The sequence below is a fragment of the Notechis scutatus genome, chromosome 8 (genome assembly GCF_049901735.1).
Source record: "Notechis scutatus isolate UNSWTSFEM ecotype Mainland chromosome 8, rNotScu1.2, whole genome shotgun sequence".
In the NCBI taxonomy this organism is placed as follows: Eukaryota; Metazoa; Chordata; class Lepidosauria; order Squamata; family Elapidae; genus Notechis; species Notechis scutatus.
This window is the reverse complement of record NC_142016.1, coordinates 5,882,499-5,905,159: the sequence shown is the minus strand read 5'-3', so window position 1 is coordinate 5,905,159 and position 22,661 is coordinate 5,882,499. Positions and strand designations below refer to the sequence as shown.

The 22,661-nt window shown below is 37.4% G+C and overlaps 1 protein-coding gene across 2 annotated transcripts in view; it reads left to right on the top strand.

The window, feature by feature from the left end:
• CSMD2 (CUB and Sushi multiple domains 2) overlaps positions 1 to 22,661 on the top strand; it is a 642,692-nt gene that overhangs the window by 355,580 nt on the left and 264,451 nt on the right. Inside the window, exons 9-11 of one of the 2 annotated variants that reach the window (XM_087970515.1) lie at positions 3,811 to 3,935; positions 10,364 to 10,485; positions 20,475 to 20,578. The exons of the other annotated variant lie outside the window; for it this stretch is intronic. Of the exons in view, the coding sequence (XP_087826641.1) occupies positions 3,811 to 3,935; positions 10,364 to 10,485; positions 20,475 to 20,578 (351 nt within the window). The remainder of the gene's footprint in view (positions 1 to 3,810; positions 3,936 to 10,363; positions 10,486 to 20,474; positions 20,579 to 22,661) is intronic. 2 annotated transcript variants of the gene reach the window in all.

Here is a 22,661-nt window from a genome sequence, read left to right as displayed (position 1 = left end):
CCAGAAAGAAATGGAGTCACAAGCAAGTTGCTTACTCTTAACTTAATTATAAAATGGTGTCATAGGAGACTGGTTATTATTTCTATTTCACTTCTTTTAATTATAGTAATAATCTGACAACTCTTGAGGAATCTTTCACACTGATTTGTTTTCCTAATGTGTCTACAATTTGTAGAAGATTTTTATACATGTCATAACCAGTATTTCTATGTTCTGTTATTGCATTTCATGTACAGTGCTCTAATTCTGATTAACTATACACCCTAAAATGCGATTTTTATTTCCTTATGAAAGGAAGTCCATTGTGCATGTTAATCAACTGTTAACCATGTGGAATATTGTTTATTTTTGTTGAATTTCTCACTGATGAAGCCCCCTGTCTCCAATATATATACACAGCAGGGTTGAAATTCAAAAAATGTCCTTACCGGGAAAATTGGGTGTGACTGTGGGCCACATTGTGGGTGTGGCTGTGGGCATGGCTTGGTATAATAGTAATAGCAACCAGGGGCAATTTTTACTGATTCAAATTGTTCCTACCACCTCTCCTGAGCTGGGCCAAGGTGGTTGAATTTCATCCCTGATATATATACACACACACACAGCTATATACACAAACTTAGATAGATAGATAGATAGATAGATAGATAGATAGATAGATAGATAGATAGATAGATAGATAGATAGATAGATATTCCCACAGGCTCTCACAAAACAGCCCAGCCAGGAAAGTCATTGTGTTATGTCTTAGCATCACCTGTGCTTTCCAAGGAAGGTCCCATCTTGCCAAATCGTTAGAATTGTAGCTTCGTGTATGGCTTTTCTACAACCCCATTTGTGTGCTTGTTTTGTTATGCTTTACTACAACCCCATTTTTAAACCATTGTGCTAAAAAAAAGGGAAGATGTGTAAGAACCCTCATTTTTCCACTTTGCAGACCCAGGAGCTTCCTGAAGTAGGCTAACAAATTTAATCAAAAGGATTGCCAAAAATCTGTGGCACAGCCTCTCAACAATTTAGGATGCAAGATATATGAAAATTGTAATGTGTACCCTACTTAGATTTAGCACACATTTGCTTATTTGGCTGATGCCTCCTATGCATGTGGGATAGCCCTACATATCCAGTAATTCTTTCAGTACTGGGCAAAGGTGCATGGTCTCTGGCCAGCAGAAAAACAAAAACAATCTGCTCTTTCAAAAATAATTAGGATGTTTTTTAAGGAAAAAAAAGGGGGACCAACTGGGGGCTAAGACACTCTATTGAATGGAGGTCGCTAGCAAATGTGTTATTTGCACAAAGATTTTACATATCACATGGACCTTTTGAGGAACTTCTTTGTCTTGTTGATCATTCAGTGAAGGACTGAAAGTGGATTTGAATCCACATATCTCACATAATCGATAACCCCATACATTATTTTTAAGGTTTGTAGCTGTGATATTGCCCCTGAACACTAGTCGATTTATTACTACAAAAATTATACAAAACCCATGCTTTGGATTTGATGAAGTGAACCGAGGTCCCCAAATGCTTATGTGTTGATAAATCTATTATTCTTTAGGGTGTCACAAGCTTTTGTGATTAAAGCTTTATTCGCCACTCTTGTGGGGAAAGCATTTTAGGTTGGATGGCTGACATGTTCAGGTTTATCAGTTGATGACAGCTTTGTAACATGTCTACTTTGTTTCTGGGAACTGAACAACTGCTCATCCAGTCAGAGCATATGTATCACTTCTAATGTAGTGCCTTTGGTGGAATAAGGTCACACATTACTGCTGAGAAATCATAACCATTCTGTATGTGTGAACCAGTCCTGGATGTGTTTCCCTCCAGCCATGCCAGCTGCCTTCACCATCACTTTGTCACCTCTTGCTTTTGTGCATAAGAAGCAGATCAGTCTCTTCATGTTATGCATGTCAGCAAGCAGGGATGGGGGTGTATGAGTCAGTGTGCAGATCAATATTTAATTTTATATCGCTATAGATGACTTTTTTTTTTTTTTGCCAGAAGCAGATAGTCACGTCTTTCCCACTCTCCATGAAACAAGGGCTGGAACTAAAGGAATATTCTTGCCCAGCGTGAGATGGAATGGGACAAGAAAGATAAAATAGTCCCTAGAATAATTTGAAGAAAAGTGCCCCCCCCAAAAAAAAACGGAATTTAGTGAGCTGAACCACCAAGCCATCATGTCCACAGATATTAAACTAATGTTTCTTTCATATTTAGTAATGCCAATATGTGAGTTCAGTTAAAAAAATGAGTTTTTGAAACCTCAAAAATATATCTTTATGAACCTAATAAATATTGCAGTGACATTTCCAGTATATTCTAAAACATTATGGGACAACAGTGAATGTATCTGTGAATATGATTAATCATAGAAGATGCTTAAATGGATCATTATTCACATAATTGGATGAAGTCTGAATATCCAGAAAAATGCAATTTGTCAATATAGGATAAGTTACTTGTTTCTTCATAGTCCCTGCACTCTAAATTTTACAACTGGAGTCTAAACTGCATGTTTTGTAAGGAAATTGATCTCAGTGTATGCATTGTCTAGAACAGTATTTTTCAAACATGGCGATTTTAAGATGGGTGAATATGCTGACTAAGGAATTCTAGGGGCTAAATCTACACATCTTAAAGTTGCCAAGTTTGAGATACACAGCTCTAGAGCATCACTTTAACATCAGCAATGGTATGTAAACTCCATGTGGATTTCTTAAGTCATAAATGTTTTATTAGTTTAAATATCAGTGTTTCCAAGCCTCTTCCATCCTCTACCTATTCTAGAAGTCTTATAAGATCAACTCATTTGGTACATTTTGAAATTCAGGATTCAGTTAGGACAGGTTGGAAAAAATGTAACTGATCTGTGGAATATTCTACATTGTTGATCAAATATCTGTTGTTACACACCTTGAACACTGTAATGCCATGAAAATGTAAGATGCTAGAATGTCTAGATATCTACCATAGTGATTGAATGTATGTACAATATATATGCATGTCCACATATATGTACTGCATTTTTGTTCCAGTTGTCAATAGTACCTAAAATAACTAAAAAAGTAATGTAATTTTAAAAACACAGTTAAAACCACCATCAGCAAAATAATTCACATTGAACTATTTTAAACCTGATCTAGCAACCAATTTTCTTATTGCTTATAAAATTATTCTTCCCACCAGCAGAAGGGAATCAATATAAACTCCACCCAAAGTCTGACATTCAGACAGTATACAAGCTTAATAAATTATTATTACCTACCAGTTCTTCATCTGATGTTCACCTTTTGTTGCATTGAGTTCTTCCCAAGTATGATTTGTCACAGTATATCAGCGTAGTATATGTGCAGATCCAAGCAATGTGGCCTTTTGTAATTAACAGATGGAAATTTTGTTAATGCACAGAATTTACCAAGGGCCATCCAAGATTTTTTCCAGTATGGTATCCTATGTGTTGATAACCACTTGGACACCAAGCCTGGTTTATGTCATAGTCTTTCAACTTTGGTTTTCAGATCTTAAATACTTTATGATTTTCTCCATTTCTTCTATTCTAGTATCCTCTGATATTGCTACATTAGTGACTTGCATTTCCTTCTTTTCAGCTATAGTTAAATCTGGTGTGTTATGGGCCAAGACTTTATCAATTTGCATTTGGAAATCCAACATTTATTTTCATTGTTATAATTCAGGAATTCCCAATGAAAGAAAAAACAAATTAGAAACAAAACAGAGCATCCAAAATATTTGCCTGAAACTAGAATGCAGGTCAGTAACTGGCTTCCTGTGTTCCAGGTTAGGATCCAGTGTCCAATTCACCTGCAGTGAAGGTTATGACTTGCAAGGCTCTAAAAGCATCACCTGTAAGAAGCTGAGTGGTATGATAGCTGCCTGGAGTGACCAGAGACCAGTGTGTCGAGGTAAGATAAATAAAACTTATCTAATAGTGATTCTTTTATCTGGAGATCATCCATTATTTAGTAGCTTGGTGAGTCATAAACTAGGATACTTACAACAGGCTTGTTATAAGTTGGTTCTAATAATATAACCCTGTTTATTCTTCTAAAGGCATGTAAATTTAAATTTACATCTAAATTTCTCCTCTTAAATCTATGTGGTGTCCATGCAACTCTGAGCCCTTATTGTGTAGCTGTCAAGAAAGCAGAGCTGGATGCAAGCCTGCATTCCCCAGTTCTCCAAAACTTTCTCTAAATTATTGTATGGTCTGCATATATATGTAATATATGTGATCCTCAACCTATTTTTATAAATTCCATTATCAAATACATGATCCGGAAATTTCAGTGAGCTTTTACATACATTCTTATAAGACTATGATCAACAATATTGGACTTAAACAGACTATGGCTAGGTAGGGGTTCTGTTGGCAGAATTTTCCTTTATATAAAAGAAGGTCCTCCAGTTTTAAAAAAAGCAGCAAGTCAAAGAGAAAGTTTATGATCTCACAAATATGGGCACTGTATATGTAGGAATGACTATCCTTACAATGCCATTCCTCTGTGGTCTGAAGGTTCTTGATCATGCTGGATGTCATTTTTGGTTGTACCTTGTTGTACCACTGAGAGATCAAGCATTTTTTCTTCAAGAGCAGCTTGCCCAAGGAAGATTTCTCTTAAAGATTAGACCATAATTTGAATTCCAAGTAACCAATGAAAGGCTCCTGGCATGAATGTTGCTCAATGAGCCACACAGTTGGAAAGTTGAGAAGTTGGTTGTTGGAGTAGAATGATGTCTTCAGTAGCACATGGAAATATGAGTTTTAACCAATCACCCAACTGTTGGAAATGTCTGAAAGAACGGGGCACATAATACCACTTATGGTGGTCCTGTAAAAAGGCTCAGGAGTTCTGGTACAGAATTTGGTTAGGGCTAGAGGAAATGATGGGGTTAAAAATTTGTTATAAACCTGAGATGTTCTTAATGGGAATAATGCAAGAGAAGTTTAACAAAGCTGATACTTATCTAATAATACATGTAATCATGGCAGCAAGAATTGGAAGGCAAGAGAAATTCTTAGGGAGGATTATATGATTGATAAGATACTACAATGCACTGAAATGGATAGGTTGACATTAGAACTGAAGGATAAAGACGACTCAGAATACCATAAAATAAATTTTATTATTGGAGGGATATGAAAGGGAGTTCATAAAATTGGTATAAGCACTAAAGATGAAATAGGGAGGATGTGAGGGATCACTTATTTGAGGAGTAATGAGAAAGAATTAAAAAGTATAAATGTATATATGTATATACATACATATAAATGGACATAATTTCTTTCTGAATGTAATATGCACTGACAAAAATGTATGTCAAAGAAGACCACCACGTTCAATGTTTTTATGTGTACAATTGTGTACAATAAAATTTATTTAAAAAGAAAAGAAATATGAGTTTTAAGAGTTTAAGATGAAATTCGTTAGCACATTTGTTCTTTGTTTGCATGTCTTCTACTTCCATAGCGTGTTCAAATAATAGATTAAATCTTTTTCAATACTGGCAACTAAACATGTCAGAGAGCTGTCCACTGAGAATGTACAAATGGACTTCAATCCATAAACTCTAATGCATTCATATGCACTTGCATGAAAATAAAAGAATTTACCTTCTGGGTCTGCAATGCAGAAATGCATTTTTATGCTACTAATTGAACATTGGAGAGAGTTGCTTGCTGTGGTCTATGATGTTTCTGCATGGCAGGACGAATTCTGAGTTTATAAGGATCTCACTTGGACATTTATATATGAAAAAGTCAGACTCAGTCACCATCGGTCACTGGAAGTAAACGCACTGTTATTTAGGGAGTGCCCGATAAGTGTGCTCTTGATTCTGCCTTATGCAGTCCTTAAACCCATATTTAAGTTTTTCAGCAAATATTATGTGATCCTTTTACCGGCAGGAGATGAATCTGACAACTCTTAATCTCCACAGCTATTGTCTTGGAATAACAATGAATACGGGTATACCCAACATGGCTTTGATCTTTGATGTTTTATAACGTATATTCCTTGGATTCTATTTCCACATATTCAGTCCTTGCTTTTTGTCAGTCTTCTCCAATCGAAGGTTCTCCACAGAGAGAATCATACAATTGGAAGGGACATTTAGGCTGTTGAATGCAGCTCTCTGCTCAGTGCAGAAAGCCAAATTAAGGAACTGTGAGAATTGGTAGCCTATATAAAACTTATCATTCCTCAAGAAGTACAATCATAGTCATTTAGGAGATGATGGGATTGTAGTGTGTTATATCTTCTGTCCAGGCCAAAACCAAGAAAGACATGTGGTGAATTTTCCAAGCTAAGTTCTTTGTTTTTTACCATGTAAAGGCAAAATCTTGGCAGACTGAGGATTCTGCTATGCTTACCCATCATCTACCCTGTGAATTATTAAGGAAGGGCTGTCTTCACTCTCTTTCTCTCAAAAATATCTGGGCTACATTATCTCTTACTCCTCTGGAATCACCAGGTCTCTCCTAGCTATCCACTCCTTGCTGCATTCCATCATAGAAGAAGGGACCTTCCCTAATCCTCTAAAACAGGGGCGACAAACTTGATTTCATTGAGGGCTGAATCAGGGTTGTGTTTAATCTTGGGGGCTGGGTGGGTGCGGAAATGTTGGGGGCAGAGGCACCACAGGCCGGTCCTTTGCTGTTTCCAGGGTGGCCCCATGGGCCAGATTTAAGTACCCCTTGGGCTGAATCCAGCCCGAGAGTCTTGAGTTTGACACCCCTGTTCTAGAACAGATAATACAGATAATCAGAGATAATACAGATAATCAGACTTGGAAGGAACCTTGTAAGTCATCTAGTCCAACCCCCTGTCCAGGCGGGAGACCCTACACCATTTCTGACAAATGGCAGTCCAATCTCTTCTTGAAAGTCTCAACTGATGGCACTCCCACAACTTCCAAGGGCAAGCTGTTCCATTGATTGATTGTTCTCACTGTCAGAAAGTTTCTCCTTGTTTCCAGGTTAAATCTCTCCGTGTTCAGTTTCCATCCATTATTCCTTGTCTGGCCTACAGGAGCTGTAGAAAATAGGTTGACTCCTTCCTCCCTGTGGCAGCCCCTCAAATATTGGAAGACCGCTATCATGTCTCCCCTGGTCCTTCTCTTTACTAGACTAGCCAAGCCCAGTTCCTGCAACCATTTGTTGTATGTTTTAGCCTCCAGTCCCCTAATCATCCTGGCTGCTCTTCTCTGTACTTTTTCTAGAGTCTCAACATCTCTTTTATAATGTGGTGACCAAAACTGAATGCAGTGCTCTAGGTGGGGTCTTACTAAGGCTTTATAGAGTGGTATTAGTACTTCCCTTGATCTTGACTGTATCCCTCTGTTAATACAATTTAGGATTGCATTAGCTTTTTTGGCAGCTGCTGCACACTGCTGGCTCATATTTAGCTGGTTGTCCACTAAGACTCCAAGATCCCTCTCACAGTTACTGCCATTGAGCCTGGTTTCACTCAGTCTATATGTGTACTTTTGATTTTTCTTGCCTAAGTGTAGGACTTTACTTTTCTCTATATTGAATTTCATTTTATTAGATATGGCCCAATGTTCTAGTCTGTCAAGATCCATCTGGATCTTGAGCCTGCAAATTTGGTAAGTTCCCCTTCTATTCCCTCATCTAAGTCGTTAATGAAGATATTGAAGAGTATTGGGCCTAAGACGGAACCTTGTGGCATCCCACTGCTTACTTTCCTCCATGTAGACTTAGACCATTAAGGACTACTCATTGAGTACGGTTTGCCAGCCAGTTGCGAATCCATCTAGTGGTGGTGCTATCTATTCCACTTTTTTCTAGCTTACTAAGAAGTAGTTTGTAGTCTACTTTGTCGAATGCTTTGCTGAAATCTAAATATATTATGTCCACAGTATTTTGCTGGTCTACTAATTTCTACTTTGTTGAAGAATAAAATAAAATTGGTTAGGCATGATCTGTTTTTAACAAACACGTGCTGACTGCTAGTTATTACGTAAAGATAGGGGAGAGGAAAAGTGTTTTCAGACTTGCAACATTGTTATCACTCTTTTGAGATAATTCAGACAGAAAAACAAAACCATGAGTACTAATACCACTTTTATTGTAATGCTGCATAACAAGATTTTATTCATTTGTTTGTTTTAATTATGACATTATTTCATTCGTTAAATTCATAGGGCAGCTTACAAAAATTTATATTTTGCAAATCTTACAAATCTGAAAGCATTTCTCCCCTCCTTTATTTATACTTTTCAGAAAACTAGGGAGAGTGTCTTCTGAAGTGCTTCCCATGCCCATTTGTTCTGTGAACGGTGATGTCTCTTGTCTGACCATTGTCGGGTCTGGGGCTCTTCCTCCTGTGAAAAGGTTGTTCTCATAGCCCATTACACTTAATCAGGAAAGCTACTCCATACAGTTCTGGCTAGCTAGTCTTTTGCTCTGACAGAATACAAAGCAGTTTTCTGTTCCTATTCAGCCTGTTTTCTTCTAAAAATCTCATTTTCTCTGTTGTAGTCAAAATGTCTCAGACAAAGGCTCTACAGTCTCAGCTTAATTTATCTGCCTCTCATAAAATATTTATTATGTTAAGAAAAAAAGTTGCAGCCGTTTTTTGCAATGTAGGGGGTACTCTAAGATAGTGGAACACTTAAACCTGTTTTGCAACTAGACCTAAACCTCTGCATTCAAGGCTTGTTAAACAGATTTCATTTCATTTTGCAAGAAGAAATGGTGTCAGATTTCTACTCCATGGTATACGGGTAAAAGATCAACAACATACTACCCCAAGCGGCTGCTTGATAGGATCTTCTTAAGGCTCAGGTGATTCTGTGGGTTAGTCTTACAGCAGGATAACTGACTTAATGTGAAAAGCTTATTATGAGGTCTTGTGAGCTGAATCACTACTGATTTGAGTATGGGGAATATTTAGCATCCCTAGGATTTTTCCCTAGGAAAAGAGTTCAGGAAAAAGAACTCTCTTGAAAGAAGCATAGAATTGTTCTTGTTGGGGAATAATTTAACAAAAAAAAAAAAGATGAAAAATAATCCCCAAAAAGTAAAATATTGATACAACATAGTCCATAAGAAATCTTTAATATTGCATACTATCCTAAATCTTTAAAGTCTAATCTTGTATCATTATGCATCTAAGTCTTACCTGGATGAGCACAGCCATGGGATTTTAGGAGAAGAAAGTATTAGATTTCTGCATGTGCATCTTTTTTTGTGTGCCAGGAGGGGGGGAGGCCATGCATGTGTGTGTACCTGCACATAAACTCTTTCTATCCTTATTTTGATTCGTACAATTTTGATTAGGAAGATCTGTATGCAGATATAGCAAAAATAGGGTACTTCGGAGATGGTGTTTACCTGTAATGGTTTCAGAAATATGTTCCTCTCCTAGATACTTTTGCCTTCTCTTAGGAAGCATGTAGGAGCTCCAGGTTGTAAACAGGCCTCCTCAGAGCCATTGCTTCTTCCAAGAAATAGTGAGCTCTAATTCATGCAACTAATGCAACCAAAGTAGCTTATGAGTTATTCTGTTAATGTTCCTTATATCTGACCTAAGTAGAAAAACTTGATGAAATGTCTTTTTTTCTAAGATGTATCCTGGCAATGACCTCATAGAGAATTGTCTAAAAATGGCCTTACAATTCAGACCCAAGACATGATGTTAATTTTTGGATTCAATTTGTAAAACATTTGTAGAGCTTCAACTATTTTTTTTTAAATCTTTTTAATGCCCAACAGTTAAAATGTAATCCTTTATGCATTACTCAAGTTTCTGTCCAGCGAGGCTTACTCCTGGGAACCTAGATGTAGGATTGAGTTAGTATACCAGAGAGAAGCAAAATAAAAGCATCCATATCTCTATAAGCTACTTTTCCCCATTTATAAAAATTGCTTTCATTAAATAAGTTTCATTTTGACCATTTTGTTTTCTATTTTTAAAGACACTCCTTGGATTGATCAGAGCTTCATTACCCAACTATCTCTAGTTTTGTGACTATTCTCTTCATAGTTTTAAAAAGAAACTACAAGATCTTGAGCAGAAAGTAGGTGGTATGGGGAGGATACAGAGATTAGAATCCTTGAGGGCTCCATCAATGTGATTAATAGATGCATTTGGCTTCATGATCATATATTTTGTGCAAAATATCTTTCTCCTGCGCACCAAGAGAGACCTACTATCCTACAACTTTATTGATAAAAATGGTAAAACAAAAAAATATACCTCCTTCTACACTGATTCATTTTCTAGGCCCTTAAGAAAAGGAACATTGCAAACCAAATTTTCATCCACAAATAGATTTCCTGTTTCTTCTTTTTTTCCCAATTCCACAGCTAGAATGTGTGATACATACCTCCGAGGGCCCAGTGGTGTTATCACATCTCCTAACTATCCTGTCCAGTACGATAACAATGCATATTGTGTGTGGGTGATCACTGCACTCAATCCAGCCAAGGTAGGTCTTCCGGATATATTATTGGGCAACTAAATGTTGGCTTTTGTCTGAAAAGGAAATTAGTCTTGGGGACAGAGGATCATCTTCCAAAACAATAGGCCTTTGCACTGAATTCTGTTAAGAAGGGTTTTCAATGTTATGCAAGACAATGTAAACCAATGTTTCTTAAGCTTGAAAATTTTAAGATGTATGGATGTCAATTCCCAGAATTTTCAAGCCTGTGAGATATAGTGGCTATGGAGAGGGAAGCATTGGGAAGGGGCAGGAGGTTTTTTTTGTAGGGAGGGAGCATATTCCAAGGAGGGAGCTGAGACAAGAAGCAGCACAGTTCAGAACAGGATAGGACACAGTGGAAGAGAGTTAAGATAGCTAGAATCACCTAGGTTATATTTGTTGGGTGTGAGTAGTAAGGATTTAGTCTGGCAAGATTCTGTCTATTGCGCATAAGCAAATAAAGAACTGACTTTATTAAAATCTACATCAAGAGTGTCAAACTCAAGGCCCACAGGTGCTTAGATCTGGCCCACAAGGCCGCCTTGGAAACAGCAAGGGACTGGCCCGTAAACCCTCTGCCAGCGAAAACAGAATTCAGGAGGGCCGCACACGACCACCCCCCCCAATCTCTGTTTTTGGCTGTGACAGCCTCTTGCAGCCATCTGTCAGCAAAAATTGAGCTCGGGGGTTATGCAGGAGGCCATCACAGCTGAAAACGGGCCCTGGGGGAGCACGCACAGCCCCCTGAACTCCATTTTCACTGGCAGAGGGCTAGCAAAACAATCTAAAAGCAAAACAAAACAAAAGGAGAAACCTTTGCCCTTTTGCATTTGAGCATCCAAGAAAGGACAGGAAAGGAGAAAGGGAAAGACAAAAAGAAAAAAAAGATGGGAAGAGGGGAAGGAAGGAAAAATAAGGAAAGAGGGAAAGGAAGAAGAAAGGAGAATGAAGAGGGAAGGAAAAAGAAGAAAAGGAAGGAAGGAAGGAAGGAAGGAAGGAAGGAAGGAAGGAAGGAAGGAAGGAAGGAAGGAAGGAAGGAAGGAAGGAAGGAAGGAAGGAAGGAAGGAAGGAAGGAGATTATAATGAGAGAGAGGGAGGGTCTGAAAGAAGTCCTGCCTTAGCACTTGGCCACTGCAGGTGCCCCAACACAAGTGATGTTGAGGTGGCCATGCCCACCCTGGCCATGCCGAGGTTAAACACAACCCTGATGCGGCCCTCAATGAAATTGAGGGACGCCCCTGTTCTACATCATTCATGGGCTAAGCCTGGGGAATTCTAGGAGTTATTAAAGTTGCCAAGGTTGAGAAACACTGATACAGACCAACAAGTCAATCCATAATTGGGATTTGAGAGGTAGAATGGGGATTGTAGCAAAGAAAGTAATGTGTAACTGTATGTCAAACTATATTTGATTATTGACCATCTGTTCAGTCTAGCAGCATTTAAGCAACATCTTATTGGCAGACAGATATGTAGCAGTCTGCTTACTCAGATTTTTTTAAAAAAGTTTTTGAGCAGTTTAAGCAATAATCTAACATTCTTCTTTTCTTGATTCAATTCATTTTGCTATTTCTAATTGAAATGCCCTTGCATTTCCTGTCAGGTATCTGGAAATATTAATTTACAAATAAAATGGTTTTAATATTTGTTCATGCTTAAAATCTTTACATTCATTAATTATATCATTTTATTTATTTTGTTGCTGATATCATTGGTCTGAACATAACTTCGTCTGAGAGATAACAACAGTTGCATCACAACTGCTTATTTCTTTAGTCTAAAAAGATGCTGTATTTTCCAGGTTGCTTTCTGCTTTTCTCTCCTTAACATACACCCTCATTTCCAGAATAAATTTATCTCTTTTTTCAGTATATTTTCCAATATACAGAAGCAAAACATTTGAAGAAGAACATGATTTAAGGAATAGGACAGGATCATACCCAGTTGAGGAAACATGTTGGGAATCACCCAGCCAGACAGGAAGAGGCCTTAAGCGTGGAGTTAGCCTTGAGTCCTTGTCCTTTTGGACAAGAGGTCCAAAATTGATTCCCCTTATGCTCTATAGAACCTTATCAATCTGTTTGCAGGCTAAAGCTGATGGTCTTGGAAGATTCCTATGTAATAGTCAGAATATGTTTAAACCTTACACATGTAGGCCTCATTACTTGTGCCTGACAAGACCTGCTCATAACTGGGCTTCTTCATCTATTTCAAGTAGTTTACTGGCAACCTGTTTAAAAGTAGCAGCTGCATCAATTTCACAACTATTTGGCACAAAACCCCCACACACATTTTAGAGTGTCTGGCCTAGGGACAGGTTTGTGGAAAGGGATTCTTTATAACTAATGCCAGGTTGGTTTCTTTTACATCCTAGAATCCTTAAAATAAATTAATAATAGGTTCACTTGATAAAGGCATTTTTACTTTCTCACTTCCATAGCTTTTCTGTTCTCTTGCTTTGTCCTCTTCTTCCATAAACCTCCCTATTGCTTTTCCTTTACTACCATCCTTTCTTATCTGGGCTACTTTGAAGAGCTAAAGTTAATCTTGCAAGTGTAAAAGTATTCCTCACTGTTTTGTTTTTTTACTCTTCAGAAAACTAGGGAAGATTTCTTCTGAAATCTTCAACACATTCTTTCTTCAACACATTCTTTCTTCAACACATTCTTCAGCTCAGTCTTTGTAAACAGCAATGGCTCATGCCCCGCATTTCCTAGTCGTACCACAACTAACTGCAATGTTCTACTACATATTGACTTTAAATAAGATAACATAGAAAAGGCACTATGTAATCTAAAACCATCCCTATCTATTGGCCCCGATGGATTATGTGCATACTTCTTAAAAAAGCTTTCCTCTGCCATAGCGGAACCCCTAAGCATTATATATGATATATCATTCAGAACCAGCTCCTTACCAAACCTATGGTCCTTAGCTATGGTCATCCCTATCTTCAAAAAAGGTGACCCCAGCCTGGTTGAAAACTACAGACCAATCTCACTGTGTTGTGTCACATGCAAAGTCATGGAATCAATCATTAACCAATTCATCACCCTCCACCTAGAGTCAAACAACCTACTCTCGAAAAAACAATTTGGTTTCAGGAAAAAATTGTCCTGCAACCTACAACTCCTACACTGCAAAAACATAGGGATTACTCTACTCGACCAGGGTAAAGCAACAGACTCAATTTACATAAACTTCTGCAAAGCCTTTGATTCAGTGGTACATGACAAACTTCTGTTAAAACTAAACTCTTACAGCATTTCTGGGTCCCTTCATAAGTGGATTACTGCATTCCTGTCAAACAGACAGCAAATAGTAAAAATAAGGAGTGCTATATCAAACCCTGTTACAGTTAACAGCGGTGTCCCCCAAGGCAGCGTTCTAGGAGTCAAACTCTTTATAGTCTATATAAATGACCTTTGCGATCACCTTATAAGAAACTGCGTCCTCTTTGCAGATGATGTAAAACTATTCAACACTACCGATAATGCTACTGTTCTTCAAAATGACCTTGATTATGTGTCTGAATGGTCAAACATTTGGCAACTCCAAATCTCGACCAACAAATACTCTGTCCTACACATTGGTAAAAAAAATCAGTACACTAAATACAAACTAGACGGATATGACTTTGTTGATGACCCTCACTCTGTCAAGGACCTAGGAGTACTCATATCTAATGATCTAAGTGCCAGAGCTCGCTGTAACAGCATTGCCAAAAAGGCATTAAGCGTTGTAAATCTAATCTTACAAAGTTTCTCTGGAAATATTGAATTGCTAACTAGGGCATACACAACTTTTGCTAGACCAGTACTTGAATACAGCTCATCTGTCTGGAATCCGCACTGTATATTGGACATTAATACAATTGAGCGAGTCCAGAAGTATTTCACGAGAAGAGTACTACACTCCTCTGCTCACAATAGAATACCCTATATCACCAGACTTGAAATTTTGGACTTGGACAATCTTGAACTACGCCGCCTCCGGTTGGACTTAAGCGTAATACACAAAATTATCTGCTACAATGTGCTACCAGTCAATGACTACTTCAGCTTTAACCGCAATAGTACAAGATCACACAACAGATACAAACTCAATGTTAACCACTCCAAACTTGATTGCAGGAAGTACGATTTCAGCAACAAAGTCGTCAATGCCTGGAATGCACTACCTGACTCTGTTGTTACTTCCTCTAACCCCCACTCCTTTAACCTCAAACTATCCACTGTTGACCTCACCCCATTCCTAAGAGGTATGTAAGGGACGTGCATAAGTGCACCATCGTGCCTCCTGTCCCTGTCCTAATGTCCCCATTTAATTGTACTATTTTCTGTATTCTTACTCATGTTTATACTTATACCTATTATCTTGTAAGCAATTGACAAATCAAACAAACAAACAAATACTTCCCATGCCTCTTCTGCATCCATAGACTGAGATTATTTGGTTGCTTAGCCTGGGTCTCTTCCTCCTGTCCCCTGTGATCATTCTCATATATCATGACCAAATAGCTCAGCTCCATCCTCAAGTTTTCATACTCAGTTGTAGTGGTCTACCACATACTCTGTGAACTATTAGTGTCTTCACCCGCTTTCTCTCACACAAAAATATGAACTGAGTGCCTCTTACTCCATGGGAATGCACCCTTTCCTTCTTGGGAACTCAGACTACTAGTCCCCATCACATTTTACCTGACCTCCAAACACAGGATTTTTTTTCTACTTCTCTTTCTCATAAAGTGAAGTTCTCCCTCTGGAAGGGGCAGTTGGGCAACCCACAGGGATAAAATGTTTCCTCTATCTATTTCTGACACATGACAACTTAGTTGTGTAGAGGGAAAATGTTCCTTCACAAAAATAGAGGAAGGCAAGGAGCAAATATAGGAGTTGCTTTCTTTGCTAATCCAACTACACCAGCTGATGCCCTAGCAAAATTGTTCTTGGTGTGTTTCATGTTTTCTACTTCTACTCCCTCCACTTTCTTAATGCTTGTTTCTGGGAATTAGATGATTGGTTCAAATCTGCTTTGAAGGTTTTTTTAAAAGGCCAAAAACACCCTTTTGGCAGCATTCTGCTTTTTGCTATTAGTGCAAAGAGTTGTTTCAAGTCTGATGTCTGTAGCATTTCCCAGTATTTAAATGGCTTGGGATATTCCTCAAAGTCTTGTGGGTTTTTTTTTCTCTTTCAGCCAGACAAGGCAGTGGGGAGATAGAGAAAGTAGGGAGGAGGAGAAAAACAAATCAATTCCTTTTAACATTTTATTGGTGTCCCCAGATTCTGCTGGGGTTGCAGAAATGTGTGTAGCTGAAAACCAAGGCTGAATAAAGAATGCAAATCATGTGCTGAAATCGCTCCTATTAGAATAATTTAGTATCCTGATTTTTTTTTCCATGGGTGGCTGTTTCTACCAGACAAAAATGTAGCAGGCTAAAAATATCCATTGTCATATAGCAAACACAACAGATGCACTTGTTGCAAATTCAGTAGAAAATTAGTTTTGCCCTTTAGCTGAATCTTGGTTTGCTTCAGTGTAGTTTATTAAACAGACTGATGGACTGGATTCACAGACCTCACTTAGCCATAAACCATATTTTACAAGCACCAGTGGCTAAATTTACTTGAATTACAAGCAGAAGGCTCTTGATGTCAACTTTTCCATTGAAAGACACCCCCAAACTGATACTAACCAATGCCTCTTCTACTTAAGATCTCCCCATACAAGTAACATAAAATGGGTTGGCTTAAGTTCCCAGTATGCTGGCTGGGTATTAAAGAAACACTCAACTAAACAATGATGCCTTTTCAGGCTGAATGTCCACATTCTAGTTTTCTAACATTTCACCAGGATCTTTTGTCTGGCATCTTCAGAAGCAGAGTGACCTTCTCTGTAGCGTATCTCTCAAGTTCTCATACCCATCATCAGATCAAAAGAAAACTAGACTGTGGCCACTCAACCTGAAAGCTCATGACCACTTTGTTGAACGCCAAATGTGAAAGCCTATTATAGTGAATTAAATAGGTCAATGATCTGATTCCATGTAACATAAATTCCATGCTGGTAGACATGCTAGTTCAGAGACTCTAAAACAGCCTTCCTCCAACTTGATATTCTTGAGATGTGTGGGACTTGTAGATCCCATAGTTCCTATCTTAGAGCTTCCAGATGTGAGTTCAAAAATCCAGAAAACCACTAAATGACAGTAGACAGGAAATATTTTGCCAGTGGTCTAGTGGTCATCCATAATTTTACAGCCCAGATTCAGTAATTAGTTTTCAGAGAACTATGGGAGAAAAATCTCTACAAAGTACAATCCTATAAATGAAAGCCGGTTGTCAATAACTAGTCAATCAGCTGAATGAATATTCAAATGCATAATATTATATATTGCAATGCAGAAAGCTGGTCTAGTGTACTGATTAAGGCCCCAGATTGGAAATTGGGAAACCATGACTGATACTCTCATTTAGGCACAAAACAAGTTGCCATCTCTCAGCCTTAGGTAGCAGGAAAACCACTTCTGAAATCTTGCCAAAAAAATGTGCAGGGACTTGTTCAGACAGTCACAGGAATCAACTTAATGACTTGAATGTACACCAAAAATAAAATAAGAAATGTAAAAGTTTTTCTGTCCAATCATATCCAATTCTACAGTGTGGTACTAATCTCCATTTTTGCTGAGAGCCAACATTGTCTGAAGAGATTTTCTGTTGTCATCTGGCCAGCATGGCTATACACACAGAACACTGTTATGTTCCCACCAAGTGGTGCCTATTTATTTACTCACATTTGTATGCTTTTGAACTGCTAGGTGGGCAGGAACTAGGAGAGGAACAGGAGCTCACCTTGTTTCCATAGTGCTTGGGTCTTTAACCCAGACTGTCAGCCTTCCAGTTGACAAGCTCAGCATCTTTAACCACTGAGCTGTTGCACCCCTTCCAAATATAAAATAGTATTACAATATTCAAATCAATGTTTAAAAGCCTGCCACAGATTAATAAGTTGTTCCATTTAAAACCTTAGGGCCAATTTCTTATTTCTGTGTAATAGGGATCCATGATTTTTAAAAACAAGCCTTTTGTCATCCATTTGGCCAGGAGGTTTCTTGTAATATAAAGTCATTAAATAATTTTCAAACTTTAACTAAAAGTAAAAACAAAACTGGGGCAAAGAAGACAGCAGAGGAGGGAGGAAAGAGGGCAGGAGAAATACATAAATAATTCTTAGACTCCCAAACCTTGTTATGTTCTGTGGTATTAAAATCTAAGCAGCTATTTAATTAGGGTCAAACTTGTTAAAATGCAATTTACATGAATGGGTGCTTTAATTAATGAAGCATGTCACTTGACAACCCTTTGTTCTTTGTATTAATTGCATTATTTCATCATTATGTGGATTTTAATATTTTTAGCCCAGGTTGATACTTGGCAAAGGTGAATCCTTCAGATTAGAGACACTTTTGGAGGAAACAAATAATGGAAATAATGTGACAAACATTTATTGCAGCTATTGATCATAGTATCAGTTTATTTGAGTGTTGAATGTTGATGTGGCTATTGGCCATATCTTTATTTTCAGCTTCAGCATGAAATAGTGATCACTGATCATTCTTACTGGCACAAATGCCCAGGCTGGATACGAAGTAGACCCACAAGGAGTGTAGTTATCGGGTGTTGTATAGGTGTGCTGAAAATACCAGCTACAGTTGCTTGCTAAATGTCAGAAAATCTGTTACCTATACCATAGTCACTAAAAGATGAAGACCAGACAAATGTAGTAACTTATTAATATCTAGAGCTTAAATCTAGATTGGCTTTGTTTGATATAAAGATGGTATCAACTGTGTCTGGAAAAAAAGGTAAAATAGGAAAAGGAAAACTATCTCCTGTACTCAATCTATGGTTTGCTAAATGATAGATGAAATTCTTAATTTTGCCTCAGCATTGTCTTACTTTAACAAATGTTTTAAGCATCCATATTCATCCATCTTCTTCTATCCCTCACTTAAATTTAATTTTTGTTTCTCTGTCCTTTGTGTAATCACAGTTTCTGAAAACAGTCAGAATCAATTCATTCAGGATTAGGGTAAGGTTCATTTATGTCCTGATATTTTGCTTTTCCACATTCTGCTTTTTGGTCTCCTAGGCCAATAATGTATATTCATATACACCAATGAAAAAATGAGATCAGGGGTTGGCTGTCTTTTTTTATCAATATCATTTGTTTTTATTCAAAATAGCAGGGTTTTATTTAATATCATCTTTAACCATTCCTATTAATTTAATATGGAAATGTATATGTTTGTAACTTAATTCTAAGGCTGGCTTAAGTTCATCCAGCCCCCTCCTTTTTCAATTATAAAAAATGTACCACTGCCTATTCAATTTCCAATTCAAACATTAGATCAGAACTGTCACAGTTCAACATGACTATGCAGATTAAAAGTGTATCAACAGAACAAGCTTATTCAATTGTGATAGGACAGTTATGAAATTGGCTACGAATATTTATCATTTCCATTCACCATCTTCTTCTCTTTCAGGCCACAAGAGAATTCTTCCAGGGTTTCTAAATCAATACTTTAGAAAATGTCTCCTTCAATATAAAGATAGAATCAGAAATCTATTGTTTAGTTAACACATTGATTTCTTAACAAAGTCAACATTTCTTTATGGCACCTTTAAGCAGAACATCACTGTGACACCAAGGTTAATTTGATGTTTCAGTCGCATGCACATTCATAACAATTGACTGAGTGATGAACTATAAAACAGAGGAACAATATGTATTTTAAATTGTAGCTGGGAATTAATTCAATGCAACTCACAGTCCAGTTTTAGAAACAGCCTGAAAAAGATCAACTTTGACAAAAGTGATCTGCCCAACAGTCTACAGGTGGAAGGAAGAAAAGGCTGTCAGAAACAGGAGGGTATCAAAAAGAAAGAAATGGAAGGTGAAAGTCCAAGAAAATGCATTCCATTCTTGCTACTGCTTAGCCACCATTTCAACTTCAACTACTTATTGACAAACATAAAAAGCCAGAAAACCTCATGGAAATGCAGAATTCAGTTTTGAAAATAAAACAAAAACTTGCCAATCCTGGCTTATGTCATTTCTACCAGCATCAGGTTGCTCTTGTATTAGAGCTTTTCAATAGGAAAGAGTTATTACAGTCCCAGCATAATAACTGAATCAAAACATGAATGAATAAATATAATCGATCCTAAAGCCTTCCATCTCATCTCATCCTTATTTAATTTGGAGACCACAATCAAATTATTTAAAGAGAACTATACTCAGTTATTTCCATGTGCAGTATCAAAACTATGGGTCGTAGATCAAATTGGTGTTACATCAAACTCTTATTCATGTGGCAAATGATAGCATCTTCATTCCAGCTTTGTATCCTGTGTACCTTCTCTTTTTATAAAATAGATGGGCTGGACAAAGCAAATGATAATTGAAGCTGTTCTCATCTGAAATCGCCGTCATTTATTAGTTTTCAAACACTGGAATCTTTCAGTAAACTCTTGTTGATAATCTGTTTCTCCAATGAAGGACTAGTGGAATAAAGCTTTGGTTGCCACTCTATGGGCTTGGTGGGAAACCTTAGTGGATCAGAAATTCTTCATTCTTACTCTAAATCATTGTACATATTGAGTCAACTGAAATCCATGAAAACAATGTGATTTAGATTCCAGGTATGGCATCTATATATTGGGAGGTTCACTCGAGTTGGTTCCTGATGTGACCTTTCTAAGCACTTACATAGTATCTCATATGTTCAATTTTAGAACAGTTTTACGCACTGAATCATACCATAAGATATATTGTTGTGATCTGGAGAGATATGAACCTGAGAATCTTTCAGTCAGGACTAAAAATCCTGTCACTATAAAAGAATGTTGTCTATTTGTGGTGTCTGTTGAATGAACTGATTCTGCCTTAACAATTAAATCAACCAGCCTAATACTTTATATCTTTGATAGGTAATCAAACTCAATTTTGAAGAATTTGACTTGGAGAGAGGATATGATACACTAACTGTGGGAGATGGAGGCCAGGTTGGAGACCAGAAAAGTGTGCTTTATGTGTAAGTAGACATTTATTTTTATCTTTCTGTTTGGGTTTCATTAGTGTGCAAACCTGGGATTCCTTTAAGAGGTTTTCACAGTTATTTCTGTTTGTGGAATATGTTTCTGAGATGGTATTGGTTTCTGAAGATACAGAGCATTGTTGAAATTTCCATTCTGGTGGAATCAGCCATTTTTCACAGCTTTCAGGCATATTATTTATCAGTTCTTTGTTCAAGGATGAACTATCTAGAACAGTATTTCTCCACCTTGACAACATTAAGATGTGTGGACTTCAACTCCCAGAATTCCCTAGTCAATTACATATGCTTTGCAGACCTATAGACTGCCTCTGATCACTATTGCTGAAAATCAGTAACAGAGACAGGAAACACATACAATAAACTTTTTGAAAAGCTTCTCCCATGCCTTTCAAAAACCCCCAAAGGATTTTATCTTTGTCTATTGACCCATTATGGTCCATGGATTTCAAAAAATCATTTAATGTATACACCCCACAATAGATGCACTTGTGAGTATGGTTTGGGGCAAATTCCATTAGATTTATTTTTAAGAATTTAGGGATAAAGGAAAATTATGTCCTGACTAGAAATTGATCAACTGCATAATGAATAAATTTATATCTAAACATAAACCAAAGAAAGCCTCCCTGATCCTCAAATGAGAAACGCCATTCTTTATAGTTTGCAGCTGCTAATTCTACAAGTTTGGATCTGTGGCCTTGGTCTGTTTTTCTCGAATGCTCTTGGAGATGTTGAAGCACCATTTTAGATCTATGGTAGTGAATTTGAGTGATTGTAGGCTCAGCATCACACTTTGTCTTCCCATATATTGAACTTGTTGGTTAATGAATATCAGTCATCTAGTATGGTTTTAAACGGCTACCAGGTATTTTACTTTGGTGGGAGGAAATAAGAGCTGGGAAACTGAGGCTGCCACTGTTTGTGCCATCGTTTCTGAGCAGCTGAAAGAAAATGTGTTTATTTATTTAAAGATGGAAAATCTACATTTCCTTTCTTTCTCCCTATGGCACCAAAGACATTATAAATGACTGCTATTAACTCTGACAGCACACATACAAGATAACTCAGATCCCGTAATGAAACCATTACTGTAAGTAAATATGACTTCCCCATGAGGAAGGCTGATGACAATAAGCTTCTTCTACTAACTTATTCATATGTTATGATTGTGTGCTGCACGTGATGAAGGCTTTCCATTTGACATATACTTCAACAGAATTGAGGATGGCAGGGTTTTCATCACTGTTGTCAAGAAATTTGTGGTCTTCTCTAATATTTGTTTCCATGTCATTCCTACCTACTAATAGAACAGGTGACAGGCTTGGGCAGAATCCTGCTCCTAGCTCAGTAATATTCTTCTGCAGATTTCCCTCTTTGTAGTTCTTCAGGGAGAAACAGCTGTTTGTCTTTATTCAAATTCCTCCTTCTGCCTGTATCTATCCTCATATTCAGTTCAGTATTTGGTCCCTACCATCAATTCAGAATTTTCTGGCTATGAACATTATAACTGTCTGTTAGCTCCCATCTCCCTATAGCAGATATTCCATGTGCATTATTTAGAAATTTATTTTCTGGGGGGAAAAACATGTCATGCTTCAGTTTGAATGCTGAATATGTGTTCAATAATATATTTTTCCAAAAAGCTCAGTTGATGGGCCACAATTTAGTTTTCCAATATTATGTCCAAACAGCATGTTGAATGGGGATACTACCCAGTATGGTAGTTGCAAAAAAAGGGCCACTATATTTTTTTTTTCAGGTACTTTTTAGTTTAACTGTTGCTTATAAGAGAGAAATGCCTTGATATTGGATTTTTATTTGCAACTCAGTTTAACTGCTGTGCACAGTTTTTGACCCAGTTTTAAAAAGTTATATCAACATGAAGTTGGCTGCCCCCACTGGCAACTACTATCCTAGTATATTTTCTGGCTTGGTGCTGGCAAATGACAGTGATCTTTATTTACATTTTATTGGGCATATTAAGAACAAAAATTAGTGGATTTTCCTAGCTGCTTCTCTTCCCTTCCAGCAAATGTCACCAGCCATCCTATTCTAGGTA